The 15,912-nt window shown below is 41.2% G+C and overlaps 1 protein-coding gene across 4 annotated transcripts in view; it reads right to left on the bottom strand.

The window, feature by feature from the left end:
• Positions 1-327: 327 nt before the first annotated feature.
• The window catches only part of MTCL2 (microtubule crosslinking factor 2), a 128,300-nt gene continuing 112,715 nt past the window's right edge, over positions 328-15,912 (bottom strand). For 3 of the 4 annotated variants that reach the window (XM_075349880.1, XM_075349877.1, XM_075349878.1), the window contains exons 12-15: positions 13,339-13,398; positions 11,769-11,839; positions 10,139-11,582; positions 328-9,968 (exon numbers count right to left, since the gene is read on the bottom strand). In XM_075349880.1, coding sequence (XP_075205995.1) covers positions 9,822-9,968; positions 10,139-11,582; positions 11,769-11,839; positions 13,339-13,398 — 1,722 coding nt within the window. In that variant the 3' untranslated portion in view covers positions 328-9,821. The remainder of the gene's footprint in view (positions 9,969-10,138; positions 11,583-11,768; positions 11,840-13,338; positions 13,399-15,912) is intronic. The other variant, XM_075349879.1, reaches the window with a different exon arrangement.

The raw sequence follows: 15,912 nt of genomic DNA, 5'->3' as shown, positions 1-15,912 counted from the left end.
CGAGTACCTAACTATTTGTACTCGCTATACTCATAACGAGTACTGTCTAATACTGGCGTATTTGTTCCGAATAGTGTGTGCAATGCAAGTCAATGTGGAAAAACTCGCAAAGTAATGAGTAACTCTATGCCGTACTATTCGTGCGAGTACAAAATAGTGCGGCATTTAGGTTACTTGTTACTTTGAGAGTTTTCCCCAACTCTAATTAAAACATAACTCTGCGGTTTGCAAAATATAAGACAAGAGCAGACCAGCCTGTTTAACTTTTCATCCCAAGTATCTTATGGACGAGCCAAATGCAAAAAATAAAAAACAAAATACACAAACTAGATTTCAATAGTTTAATTTATGGACATGTGACAGTTAGTCGACACAGTTACAAAGACACAATTGCAATGAAAAGGCATGAAATATAGCAAATTTAAAAAGTTTGTTTTTTTACATCATGAGACAATTCTAGAAAACATAAAAAACAAGAAAACAAAACGTGTGTAACCCAACAGTGGTGCATGGGGCGGACATAACTTTCATTACTGGCTTCATTTTATCATATTGTATGTCTAAGCAGGCAAACAATTTGTACGAAATTTCCTCTTGTTTATAACAAATATGAGTGGACAGATACTTTGAAATCTTCCAATTTAAAAAGGTCAAAAGACTGATCTAATCGGACTAATTACAACACAGAATTAGAAACATATTTACAAAAACACTTGAGAAATCTTACATTAAAAAGTTTGAAAAGTCATTGGTATAAAGTAGAGTGAAAAGAAAAATTTAAAAACACGACAATTTTTTAAAAATGTTGAAAATCGATGACAAATTTTCTAAGAAAGCCGTACAAATATTTACATCCTAAATGGTCCGATCTCTTAGTGTCCGATTTCACGTGTCCGATTTCACGTATAAATAGTAGGTATGAGGATATATTCCCAAATACTCACTATTTAAGTCACTTCACTATCCCAAACATTTCACTTTATGTATTTTCTAGTTAAAGTCTAATTAAAAATTATGTGCTTAAAAAAAATGAAATAAAATAAATAAATATTATATACATGGTGGGTTTAAAAAAAAAAAAAAAAAAACAAGTAAAAAAAAACCAAACAAAAACAAATGGTTTATAAAATTGTATACAAAAATGATGGAAACATTTAAAGTCACACAAGAAGTGCAAGTGAAGCTACACAAATGTGACAACTAGCCACTGGTCTGCAGAGCCATCTATGACCTCTCAATGTCTGCAGGCTAAAACAGTGTTGGTGAATTTTCACAATCTATATTTCCAAATATGCAAATAGAAAGAAAAAGCCAAAAAAAAATAAAATTCTCATGGCCTCATTCATACTACTATTTTGAAATTATAGATATTGAAATACCTATGTATCAAAGGGCTTGACTCATACAGTGAGGGCTTCAAGGCTTATGATATTAAGGGCCTATTTAGATCGGTGAGGGTCTGACGACTGATTTCCATTTGAAAAGTCCTGGATACAAATATAGTTGTGTGAACAAGGCCTATAAAAATTTTAATATGATGCTAGAGAAAAACCTCATAGTATGCCTGCCTATTCCTCTGCATGATGAAATGCAAAACTATCCACTCCACTGGTTGCAGTCATGTGCTACATGGCATTCCTGCATGCTAGAATCATTACAGACTATTTGCAAACATTAACAAAAGCCAAGAATGGTAGATTTGGTTTGCTAGGTTTTAAAAAGATACTTTTTCTAAACAAAATATGTGCTATGTGAAGTGAACCATGTAGTATATATATATAATTCTATTCTAAGTATGATGTGGCAGGATCAACAATCGAGATATACATAGTGTAGAATATATCATTCTATATGGGTCTACAATACAAGATGTACTTTGATACAAGTGTGTGTTCTGCGTACTTCTATCTATGAATGGACAAAAACGCTGGTATAAAGTCAATATATATTATTTACATTCCCCACAATGAGTCATTTGCAAGTCACTCATATCTGGCCAGGACCTATGCAATTTTGGATTTTTGGGGTGCATACATAAAGAACTAGACCTGCACTTAATCTTATCTTTAAATTGCCATAATTATTAAAATTCATTATTTAATTAGGTCTAAAATTCTCAATACGGTTATTACAGTAGGTTCTCCTTTAGGCCGGATTCACACATCCTTGAGATACAGACTGCGCTTGGTTCAAAAACTCTTCCCAACGGTTGGGTCTCCCGTCCAGAGCCTACTGCTTCATGTATGCCTATGAAACAGTTGGTTCAGGTTGGGAAACCCATTTGTTGGGCTAGGACTAGGTGTTAAAATCTGAGCACAGTCCATGTTTCATGGAAGTGTGAAGGTGGCCTTGTTTGGAGGACTAAATGTCCTGTACGGATAAACCTTTGGCTACTTGCAGCCACTACCGAAAGGAGGCTAGGAGCTTAATATATACCCTTTTATTATGGAGGCTAATGTACAACAGCAGGGATATAAATTTCCATCTGATGGTGGCTCCAGGCACAGGAATTGAACTCTAAATTCGGCACTGAAGCCAATAGGGGTTGCCCACCTATGAGATCAAATGTCCGGCAAAAATCCAAATGGACAATTGAGGAATACTAATAGGTGAATACAGGCTAGATTTACAAACAATTGAAGTGAAGTCGGTGTTTGCATATTTTTTGGAAGGAGGAAGTACAATTGCTGTTAGAACCAACCCAACGTAAAATACTATTCACATTTTTGTACATTCTATGGAAGAAAAATAAAAAAGTAGCTACTATATTCTAAATCCCTCAGCCATCCCAGTATGTAACGGAGAAAACCCCCCACAAACTTGTGACTCATTTGAGTGCAGCACTTTTGAAAAGTGTAAGCTACTTAACGCATACTGGGGACATCGATACAACAGTAATTTTTTGTCGTGAGATGAAAAGTCTAGGTATAGTCCTAGCCTTATGTTACACTTTAGATAGCAAGATTTTATGTGTACAGCCATGTTCACACACAGCTTTGAGCGGATCTGCTGCAAAACCCTCAAAAACACTTAGAAAACTGCTCATATAAAGAACAAATGGATTGCACATTGAAATTGATACAAGTTTTCATAATGAAAAAAAAAAGGAGAAGGAAAATGCCTGTCCAAAGCACATTAAAGGTAATCTGTCAGCAGGTTTTTGCTACCTCATCTGAGAGCAGTATGATGTAGGGAATGAGATTCTGAATCCAGAAATGTATCACTTAGATTACTGGTTGTAGTCATTCGGACACAATCTGAATTTTTAGCTTAAGTCATGTACCTGAGCCCAGGGAGCTTGCCCCGCCTACACAGGCTCTTAATAGACATTGTGCATTGACAGTGAAATGTCAATCATAGCAGGGGGCGTGTCTGACTTCTCTGCAGGTGAGTTTCTAGTCCTGTAATGATGTGTCCTGGTTAAACAAATATAACAAATAAAAGATTGGACTGGGGCAAGACAGGCTTCCCTGAACTGTCTGTTAATCCCTTGCAGCATGCTGGTTTCAGCTTACATAGAACAAAACCTGCTAACAGATATAATATGAGCATTTCCCAAAGTGGTTTCAGCTTTTTGAATGGCCAAATATCTGTGTGCACATAGCGCTAAGAAGTTATGAACTGCAGAGTTTTACGACAAACTGCCGTTCTTTAGACTGGGGACTTGTACTGTCTAAGTAAATTGAAGCCTCATAATTCATCTATACAGGAAGTGCAGCAAAATACCTAGGGAATTTACGGCAAAATTTGCATTCCTCCTCACAGTTCTCCGCCAGCTGGCATATTTTTCCCCCATAGCTGCTATGCAATAACCCCCTTATATTGCATGAAAGTACTTACTGGTGATCTCCAGAAAATAATATTGCAAAGATGCAACCCAGCATTGCAGTGTGAGACTATTTACATGCTAATGGATTACTAAACACTAGGTTGCAGGGATTATAAGTGACACTTTTTTTCAGTCTTAGGTTAGAAAAAGTAAAAATATTTTCTTTATTATCGTACTGGGAACATGTATATATTCCCGATCCAACAGGAATATTTTGCTTATTGCTGTTTTGCTTATTAAAGCGCCCTCATCGCTCGTAATGCTGTACAATTTACACATTTACAAAGAAATGCTACTATCGGCACATTTATTACAATTAACTAAAAAAAAAAAAAAACACAACAAAACCTCGGCAACCAAATCACAGCACATCTTTTCATTCACCACAGCAGTTCCAATAATAAAAGCCGGACTCTAGTCGATGTGCAACAGACAGTTTTCCTTCAAACCTTCTCATATATGTGAGGTCTAATGTTATGTAAATTAAGATTAAAGTAGGCAATGGCATTGCATTAAAGGGTTTGTATGAGATTAGAAAAACAGGTTTGCCTTCTTCCTCCAGAAATGGCATTATTGTCCATGCATTGTGCCTGGTATTGCAGCTTAGTTCTATTCAAGTGAATCTCATACATAAAAGGTCACCCTACTACCCAAAATTACCGTTTTGTACTAAAATGTGATTACTATCATAGTCAGGCTATGTGCGCACGTTGCGTAAATACATGCAGTTACGCTGCGCTTTGTAGCGCAGCGTAACTGCATGCGTCCTGCGTCCCCTGCACAGTCTATGGAGATTGTGCAGGGGCCGTGCGCACGTGGCGTTTTAGAGCGCAGCGCTTCGGCTACTGCCGAAGCGCTGCGTAAAAAGAAGTGACATGTCACTTCTTTCCTGCGCTTTGCCGGCAGCTCCTGCTCTGTCTATGGGAGGAGCTGCAGGCAGAGTGCATGGAATCGGCTTCACTACGGACATTTCTGCAGCGATTTAAAGCGCACATGTGCTCTTCAGATCGCTGCAGAAATTTCTGCAGTGACTGTACGCAACGTGCGCACATAGCCTAAGACTTAAGAAAAAGGGGGACATTGAACCCAAAACTGCTATATAAAAGGCTGTAGTGAACATGTGGCTCATCCCTAGTCTTAGCGCTACAGATTAGTTATAGTTACATGGAGAAAATTCTTAAAAGGAACAGAACAAGTAAAACCGAGTGCGCAATGCCTAGTACTGGGCTCTAATGGGTAGAGCTTGATAAAGGGATTTAAATAACATTAGAAAGTGAACCATTGGCGAGTGAAACCTTGTCACAAAAGTGAGTGTGAAATATAACAGCTGGAGAGTCAAGAATATAAAAACAGCCCAGATGATATACTGTAGGGTTAGTGGCAGTATGGAGAAGTGTGACATACAGGCAGGAATGAGCATAGTGGTACTGTTCATCTAGGGCAGACCAGTATTTCTTCTAACCCAACCCAACCCACCCCAAAACTATACAAAAAGCCGGTGGCAGCTGGGCTCATCAGAATTACAGGATCTAGAGCAGGGGTCTCAAACTTGGCTAGGTATATGAGCCAGACAGAGAAAAAAAAAATGGGGGGGGGGGGTGCATTCTTTGCAGGACAAAGTGAAATTTTTAGACATACCATATACATTTTTTCTATACACCTTTGGATCACTTTTTTGAATTTTTCGTTTTTTTTTTTTTTTTTTTTAATTGGCATTTATTGTATGGGTTATGGTACAGTTTTATCACTTGAATCATTACGAATGAGGTGATAACGTGCAGTTTTTTTTGTTTATTTTAGTTGATATATCAAAAAGCATGTTTAAATAGTAAAAAAAAAAAATTCCATGCTTTATTTAGAATTTCTTTTACATTACATTAGTAATTTTGGCCAAAATCTTGCGGCAATTTTCCCATGGGGTCCTCATCTTGTAGTAAAGCCAGGTCCTTAACCTGTAGTAATATTGCCATCCTGGTCCCCATCCTGTAGTAATATGACCATCTTTGTTCCCATCCTGTAGTAATGTCCCCACCCTGGTCCATTTTTGTAGTATTATGCCCATCCTTGTCCTCCTCTTGTAGGAATGTGCCCCATCCTTGTCCCCTTCTAGTAGTAATATGCTCATCCTATAGTAATGTGCCCATCCTTGTCCCCTTCTTTTAGTAATGTACCCTTCCTTGTCCATATCCTATAGTATTGTGCCCATCCTGGTACCCATCCTGTAGTAATATGCCCAACCTTGTCCCCTTTTTGTAGTAATGTGCCCACCCTTGTCCCCGTTTTGTAGTAATGTGCCCATTCTGGTTTCCTTCTTGTAGTAGTGTGCCCATCCTGGTCCCCATTCTGTAGTAATGTGCCCATCCTTGTCTCCATCCTGTAGTAATGTGCCCATCCTTGCCCCCATCTAGTAGTAATGTCCCCATCCTGTAGTAAAGTGCCCATCCTGGTCCCCCTTCTAGTAGTAATGTCCCCAGCCTGCAGTAATGTGTCCCATCCTTGTTCCCTTCTAGTAGTAATGTCCCCAGCCTGCAGTAATGTGCCCCATCCTTGTTCCCTTCTTGTAGTAATGTGCCCATCCTTGTCACCTTGTAGTAGTGTGCCCACATCCAGTTTTCCCTAATATGCCGTTCTTCATATGCAAATAAAAAAAAAAAAGAAGCTTCTCACCTGTCTCCGGTCCCTTGGTGTCCTCTTCCCTGCTCCCTCTGGCAGCCCGCAGGCCTGCGGACCCCATGGTGATCGCGGTCAGTGTAGGGGGCCGCAGTAGTCAGAACTTTATTTCATTTGAATGAACTGCAGACACCACGCTGAGCTCTCTGCAGCCCCAAACCAATAGCAGCTGTTGGTCAATCAGGGTCTAGCACTTGCCGTCTTATCGCTATGTCAGGTGCTGGCCTGAAATAGAGCGCAACTACTGTGGACCTCGGCACGGACCGCTATCGTCACAGGGTCCACGAGCAGCAAGAAGATGCCCGATGGGCCGCATACGGCCCGCGTGTTTGAGACCCCTGATTTAGAGGGTGCAAGTGTAGTGATCACTTCCAAGAAAGGTCATAGAAGCCCAAGGAGTCGTAGTGTGAACAATTTCCTGCTTCTTATGAGGGGTGTAATGTGGCACCAAGATACCAAGGGAAGGGGATACAAATTGGCAGTCGGAGCTGATGTTGGTGGACGTACCTACAGGGGAATATTACATGTTAGTGTATGCGGCAGTAACTACCATAGACCATGCTTGTAAGCAGAATGTAGAATGGCAGTGTAATCTTTTACTATCAAAAGGAAAGAAGTGTAAAAGCTAACATTTCTCAAGGGAAGAGTTAAAGTGGCAGTTCTGCAAATTTAACAAGGAGGAATGTACAGAGTGGTGGTAGGGGACCAAGAAACAATGTGCTAAAGGTCATTCTCCATACCTCTGCAATCTGTTTTTAAAACAGATCGGTTTAACAAGATTTTACTGGTATTGAGAAATGTTAAAGGGTATGCATGAGCTTAAGATGTTAGAAAACATATTGGAAGGAAGACGCTTAATGGAGCGTACAATTTTTGAAATATCAAGTTGAAAAATACAATATGCCTATGCAAATATCATATACAAAAGTATCGCAAAGTAAAGTACAATATTTTACAAAGTGGTGACGACCCACAAAGTACCGTACCTCATAGCTCCCAAACCATCGTAGAGAGCTCCTAGCTTAATATTGATTGGGCCAATAAACTGCACCCACTTTAAATGCACCCCTCAATTCTTAGAGTCCCATTTACTGCCCAAAACCAGAATGTGAATTTCCCTCTGGTTTGCTGACTGTTCGTCAATATGCGTGTGGATGTGAGCAACAAACTTATCTAATTGCTCACATCTTTGTTTACCCGGCTAATAACCAAGTGAGTAAGTGGACTGTGTACAGTATGTCTAGTTATCAAGCTGGTGTCCTTCTTGTAATCTGTAAGTGGTCTAAGGGGTACTTCACACACAGCGAGATCGCTACTGAGATCGCTGCGGAGTCACGTTTTTTGTGACGCAGCAGTGACCTCATTAGCGATCTCGCTGTGTGTGACACTGAGCAGCAATCTGGCCCCTGCTGTGAGATCGCTGCTCGTTACACACAGCCCTGGTTCGTTTTTTTATTGTTGCTCTCCCGCTGATAAGCACACATCGCTGTGTGTGACAGCGAGAGAGCAACAATCCTGAATGTGCAGGGAGCAGGAGCCGGCATCTGACAGCCTGCGGTAAGCTGTAACCAAGGTAAACATCGGGTAACCAAGGTGGTTGCCCGATATTTACCTTCGTTACCAGCCTCCGCAGCTCTCACGCTGCCAGTGCCGGCTCCTGCTCCCTGCACACGCTAAGCTAAGCGGTGTGCGCTGGTAACTAAGGTACACATCGGGTAACCATACCCGATGTTTACCTTAGTTACCAGTGTCCGCAGCTTCCAGATGCCGGCTCAGTGCAAGCGCAGCGTCGCTTGCACGTCGCTGCTGTGCTGGGGGCTGGTCACTGGTCGCTGGTGAGATCTGCTTGTTTGACAGCTCACCAGCGACCATGTAGCGACGCAGCAGCGATCCTGACCAGGTCAGATCGCTGGTGGGATCGCTGCTGCGTCGCTAAAGTGTGACGGTACCCTAAGGAGAGGTCTAACCAATCATGGATATTTGTTAGGTACTAAAGTGTGTGCCCATTTTGCCCATGATTATTTACAGGCACAATAACCTTAAAAGGTTTATACTTTCAAAGAGATGGGGAAAAAAATGTCTTGTTTCTCCAGAATCCAGGTGTCTCTTGTCCATACGCTGCTGTGTCTGGTACCTCAACTTTACCACAATTCAGTTATTGGCGACAGAGTTGCAATACCAGACACAGCCAATGGGCAAAAGGAATGCAGTTTTTGGAAAAAAGGAGGCATTTTTTACCTAACCTCATTATCCATAAACAAATACCAAAACTACAGAAAAAAACATGTATAAACAAGTAAAAAGAAGTATCAAAGATAGAAAAAGAAAAAATAAACAGTGCATTTCAGAATGTCAATGGATGTGCTGCAATGACGGAGAATGAAGATGTATATATACACACACACATTATATACAAAATGCATTTTTTTTTTCAAACTAAATTAATATTCCTATTTATAGAATATTTCTATCAACAAGGCAGAACACTATGCAAGTATTCTATCCTCTAGGGTAATCTTCTCCTCCCAGTGACTGCATAAACTATAAAATCCAGCAAATAATGTCATTACGAGGTTTCACTACCCATATGACTTGCGTGCGTTGTTAGCACAGGTGTACTTTTAACTTGTTTGACAACAAAATTCCTTTTTGTTCCAAGCACTACAGACAATTTGTAGTCAACTATTCTGCCATTTAGATTGCCTTTTTAGTTTATTTTGCTAATAAATCAATTTGGTATATTATTTTGATCACTCAAAAGTGTCGTCCTATAGTTTTATTTTCGAACACTAAACATAAAGCACAAATTGACTTTTGCAGCCAGACAGTGCTACAGTTGGGTCACCATGACCGGCTGTCATGACTTTGTAATATTGCAGATGCCTTCAAAAAGGTATGTGATGATATAAGGACTAATTACCCAAATTGTGCAAAAAAAGGAATGATTAAGAGTTTGGCGTAAAAGATGGACATAAACTTATCCATCAAGTTTAAGACCAAACAGTGTATTGCCAAGTGATGTGGTGGGTCCTTATGGCAGTAAAGTAGCTTCTAGTAATCTTGGCATTTATATATAAACGTACAGTATTTCAAGTACAGTGTATGCATACATACCTAGTTTAGGTACATATGTTACCAAGGATTTCAGGGTTTAAGTACTACACTAGCATCCAGCAGGGCAACAAAGTCCATGTTAATCTATCCTATGCACTTCTGTACAAAACCGAAGGCAAGAACGGGAATATTTTATGTGATACATCTTTAAATCAAACATAACAGTGGATTGCAAGTAGTGGATTGAGTCCTGGGAATATCTTCATCTTTATTTGGAGCCAGTTGCTATATTTTCCTCAGATGGAGGTGGTTCTTGATGGAGCTGGCACCTGGGTTGACTCTGTCGTGAGTGGATTCGGGACTGTCTGGAGAAGCAGGATGTGACAGGATGTGAGTTGCAATTACAGGAGTAATCCTACAGGAAAAGCAAGGCAATACGGATTTTAAGATGAACATGCTACATAAGGTACATCCACAGAGAAGTGTACCAAGAGTAAAAGAAAGACTAGCTCTTCTATGGTTTCACTAGATTAGAATTTAGGAGAGTCACACATAGTCAGCAAGACATTGAAGAGTAGCACTTACTTCCGTTGCCGTTGTGGAAATGACATCAGGATCTTTGGAGCTGCCATCCTTGGCTCCTTGACTTGCGAGAGAAGACTTATGTTCATCAGCAACATGTTGTCTTGGGGTCTTCTTGCTCAGCAATTTAGATACATTGTAAGATGGATGACACATAGCAGATGAGCAATGGTCATGGTTATCCGGTTTCTTGGGATTTTCCTCTAGCTCTTTCTTTTCAGCACCTGTACTAGAACTCTGACCACTACGGCCACACACATTCCTGAAGAACTCCTGCACAATGCCATATTTAGGGACTTCTGCTTTATTTCTTTCAGTTACACCTGGCTTGTAAAGTGACTCTGTACTTCCTGCATGATCCACTACATTGAACAAGCTGGACGATCCATCATAAATGTTGGTGAGAACTGGGCTGTCTCGAGTAGTTGTAGATCTTGCCCAAGCCGATCCATTTTGTTTGCCCTGATGGAGATTCCACAGGCTTCTGTCTTTAGAGACATCTAGTTTAGATGAAGACCTCCTTTGCAATTTAGGGGAGCCAAACTTGGGTGAACAGCAAGGCCGTTCAATTCGGGAATGGACTTTATCCAGTGATGTGGAAATATGCTTGGTCCTTGCAGACAGCAGAGACGAACCTCTAGGAGACCAGCTCTTTGCATGAAGACTTGTTCGGGGTAGATCAGTTTGAAGACCAACACTTATCATCTGGACGGTCTGGACTCCAACAGTAGAGGCACCAACTGTCTGGCATGATGTGCTCTTACTTTTTCGCTCTAGTGAACTTGAGCGGATTGCTTGCCTAACACAATTTGTGATCTCTTTCATATCATCACTCATGTTTCCAGAAATTTCCAAATCACCCAATGATGTTGGAAAAGCAGGAACTGAAGATGAGGTTTCCTTAACTGCATCTTTGTCCAAAGGATCACACTTCTTCCTTGAGAAATTGCAGAACCATCGACTATAGGAATTACCAGACAATCTCTCTGGCTTTTCCATATCTTTAGGCTTTGCCATTGTGAATAGGAATCCTGGCTCAACCATAAGTTTTTCTTCTTTGTTTTGGACCAAAGGTGCTTCTAATCTTCTCACAACTGGTGGACTGTAATAAATTCGAATGCCCGTTCTGTCTGGGGCAGTGTAACTTCTCTGTATCTGCTTGTGACCAACTTCTCCATTTTTCCCAGAAGTACTCAATGTATAATCCCAAGATGAGATACCCAAACGGTCTTTGGCCAAGTGGTCAGACACGGCTTTGTCATTCATATATGGGAAGTGTTTCTGACTGATCTCAGAATCTATTGGACCATTAGTAAGCAGCTGAGAAGCCAGTAAACCTTTCATTCCTTTTTTATTTTCAGTGATATCAAGGGGTGTTTGTCCAGGAAGAAAAGGAGAACAATCCAGTAGGCTTTCAAATTCTGACATGGAGGACACAGACTTTGTTCTGCAAAAGAAAAAGTACTTTTATATCAGTATAAATCAAGCTGATGCCATCTTTTAAGAAGAGAGGTCACATTTTGGTACATTGTATATAACAATTTCATAATAAAGTTCTATTGATAATGAAATCACATAGATGATTATCCACAGACTGCAATACAGCAAGAGGAGAAAATCAAGTAATCGTTACCTTTTTAAATTGCTCCCGCTGGCGTCTATGTCACAGTCAATATCTTTATCCTGCATCTTGTCATTGAGAGCCTAGAACAAAGAATGTGTTACCCATTAATAAATATTCATATTACACAGCTTAGGAGATCAAAGGAGCCTGCTAAATTCGAAGACTGTTACATCTAGCTTTGTGCTGCAATGTACAGTGACACAAGGGGGTGCAGAACATGACTTAATAAACCCCCTTAGGTCTTCACTGGTTCAGCCACAATTAGGAAGAAAGAAGATAAATACATAAACTAGAAGTGATAAGTGGAGTTCATGTCCAGCAGCTGAAGGAACGTATTGAGTTACTACAAGGAACAGCTGTTTCATACTGATTGTAACCTATTCCCTTGACAATCCTATGGTCGCTCACCACAAGTGAAGCATTTTTCCACAAGCTTTATGGTGAATTGACAGGAACGATGGCTTTCAAGGTCACGAGCACTTTGTCAATGCAACATGTTTTGTTGTGCATTATTCAACTTTGTATGCAAGTTATCTGCTGGTTTCCACTGATACTTTTGGTTTCATGAAATGTCAGCATGTTAGGAAACAAAACCGAAACAAAACATAGGAACCTGATGCTGTGTATGTCAGATTCTTACTTCCTGCCCTTGCATAAAAGGCTTACAGGAATTTTTTTATTCTTCAGGCCAGGATTATAATAGCAGGTAACACCTCTATACATAATAAGATCCATCAATTACAATAGGCACAGGCTCATTACACAGCTATACAAAAGATAGGGTCAGGATCCACCTATTCTGGCTTGTGTACGGGAATGGACTTTGTCCAATGATGTGGAAATATGCTTGCTTCTTGCAGAGTCGAACCTCTAGGAGACCAGCTCTTTGCGTGAAGACTTGTTCAGAGATTTAAAGAGGTGGTTTACCTGTTGTCATTACTGGCCACATCGATACTATGTTGAGAAACATCGTTCCTCTCAAATACCTTGTGTTGCCAATAGTGCCTGTGAGGGGGCTATTGTGGTCCGCTCACCCCCTCCGCGTGACCCTGGGCTCCGTGACCATGTCACGTCAACTGAGGTGGGCCGCAGTCTGAGTGACTGGGTTGTTTCACCGCTCATCACAGTGCCACTCCTGCTTGCAGCACTCTGCAGCGAAGGAGAGAGCAGGGAGATGCAGACTATTTGAGGTCGATGACCTATTCCAACTATAGGTCATCAATTTGAAAAGGTAGGGTCCGATACCCGGCACTGTACTGTTTAGCTCTTCGTTGTCTTGTGGTTGTTGGAAGTCTTTGTAGTATCCGTTCTCAGTGACTGCAGCTCTGCACCCTGGAACTAATGGCACGTGCAATAAAACAGATGATGTAAGCTTGCAGCGGCTTCTTTCTAGTTAATTCTACCAAATTGTCTAGTGTATACACTAATTAAAAAAGGATTTGATATCAGTTATATAAAGAAGAGCTACACAATAAATATATTAGCACCATGTGAGACGTCTGGATACAGGTAAGTAACAGTTTTTATAGCGTTACCATATAGGATTACTACAAGCTCTTAAGAGGTATAAGATCCATACCTCCTTCCAGCATCCACTCTTCCTCTCTGGGCCTCTTCTCACCCAAGACTCCTCTTCTTTCTGAAAAAATATCACAAATGAGCATGCTGGGGACTAACCACCATGGACTGATATTCCGTTTTTTGTTTTTTTTTTATCATACCATGAACAAAATGTTTGGCAGTCAGTAACAGATCATAAACGGGGATAGTCTTAGCTTAATGAATAAAATTGCAAAACACTAAAAATATTTTTAATTCGGTAGTTGTATCATTGCCTAGGTAAGGCAAGGTGCACAGCGATTACAAGCGCTTCTCTGAGGCTGAAAAGGTAATTAAATACCGGTTATCAGAATTCTCAATTTTAATGGGATCCGGCTATATTCCGTGTCCATGCGCCTTTTTTTTGAAGCCTCTGCCACCATCACTTGACAGCCTGCTGTATGGTTCAGGAGCTCAACCAGGCCATCGGGCGAAACTGTCAATCTTCAGGAGCACGGCACCTCCCCAGCAAACAGGAAGCAGAAGGGGAGGGGAGTGGTGTGCTCCAGAAGATTGACCGTAACATTAAGGGGTACTTTGCACACTACGACATCGCAGGTGCGATGTCGGTGGGGTCAAATCGAAAGTGACGCACATCCAGCGTCGCTGTCGATATCGGAGTGTGTAAATCGTTTTTGATACGATTAACGAGCACAAAAGTGTCGAAATCGTATCATCGGTGTAGCGTCTGTCATTTCCATCATTTCGGAAGGACCGATGTTACGATGTTGTTCCTCGTTCCTGCGGCAGCACACATCGCTGTGTGTGAAGGCGCAGGAGCGAGGAACATCTCCTACATGCGTCCTGCGGCTCACGCCGGCTATGCGGAAGGAAGGAGGTGGGTGGGATGTTTACATCCCGCTCATCTCCGCCCCTCCACTTCTATTGGCCGCCTGCCGTGTGACGTCGCTGTGACGCTGCACGATCCGCCCCCTTAGGAAGGAGGCGTGTCGCCGGCCAGAGCGACGTCGCAGGGCAGGCGAGTCCATGTGAAGCTGCCGTCGCGATAATGTTCGCTACAGCAGCTATCACAAGAGATCGCAGCTGCGACAGGGGCGGGTACTATCGCGCTCGGCATCGCAGCATCGGCTTGCGATGTAGTAGTGTGCAAAGTACCCCTACAATCCAGAGGAAACATTTTAGATTGATGCTCCCTATTACTAATGTGGCTTTTATTAGTAAATGATAGACAACACGTCCATTGTCCTACAAGAAATATTCACTAAGCCCTGTGTAGTTTGGAGCAGTAGGCTCTCTATGTGCCGCCATATTGAGCTGCCATACAGTAACATTAGGAAGCAATGCACATTGGGGAGGATGCCTACATAACACAGAATCCATCAGAATAGTTTTTTTTATTTTTTCTATTGGATTTTGGCTACAGAATGCCTTTATCTTAGTTTCTACTTCATAGCGATCTACACTCTGGGGGTGTAAAACGTTTTGCTGTGTTTAGAGTAATTTAAAGCACGGTTTGTCTGCCTTTACGAATTGGCTTCTTTATATGAATAATCCAGAAGATTTTAAATTGAGATCTGTAATGTGTGGTTCCACGGATGGTACGCTGCCACGCTTATTATAAATCTATGGTGTGACATGCTACTGAAGAGTGGTCTCCTTTCCCCCAGCCCTAAATGTATTTTCTCATTACTGAACTCTCTGCTAATTAGGTGTAAAATGTCTTATTGAGCCCGGCTGCCGCTATTACTAGAGTGGATAAGTATAACAGCACAGTAATGGGCTCTCTCTAACTCCACGATCCCAGGCACAATTTATTCCATTCGGCAGCCGTGGAGAATTTAACATCACGCCGTGCGGGGACTCTGTTCCATTCCTGCCTCTGGCGATTGAGGGATTTAAATAATTTTGGCAACTGGAGGTTTCACAAATCTAATCCAGACAAAAATTAGGTTATTGCTGGGCAGAAAATGCCAACACATGGAAATGACAAGAGCCGTGGGGACCACTAAGTGGGGATTAGCCTCATTGCAGGGAAGACTATGCATAAGACTGATTGATTTATTGTGGTTTTAGTCAAAACACATTTATTTTTAGGGAACTGATGGAATTCTTTCATGCGAAGATGGGTATAGCAAGTACCCCCCTATAAATACTTATTCTGAAGAGCATGCCCACTTTTGCATTTTTTTGTTATTGTGTGAATGCATCTACAATGAAAAATTAAGCAATTTTCTGTTGATCTACATATAGGTGCATCCATGCTATCTCCTAACTGTGCCCTGCAGTCCAATATTTTGTTTGGTAAGAAACAAAGGACACCTGGAAGGGACGGTAACCGTAAGATCGGACTACGCCAGATTTCATAGACTGACAGAGGAGGATACAACTTGGAGGCCATATGCGAAGAAACACTCACAAAAATAATGCTTCTGCAGATGACCGTATTTTCAGTCATGTAAGTGCCATCTTTCAAAAAATAAAATTGGATCACACTCAGACCAATGTTATTCAACGAGACTGTGCACAAGTCCGATTTTTTTCCTCTATCCAAGTGGTCTGAAGAAAAAAATCAATCATTTGCAGCATGCATGAT

Source organism: Anomaloglossus baeobatrachus, chromosome 5 (assembly GCF_048569485.1).
Source record: "Anomaloglossus baeobatrachus isolate aAnoBae1 chromosome 5, aAnoBae1.hap1, whole genome shotgun sequence".
Lineage (NCBI taxonomy): Eukaryota > Metazoa > Chordata > Amphibia > Anura > Aromobatidae > Anomaloglossus > Anomaloglossus baeobatrachus.
The sequence above is the reverse complement of the archived record's forward strand: the minus strand, read 5'-3'. Positions and strand labels throughout refer to the sequence as shown.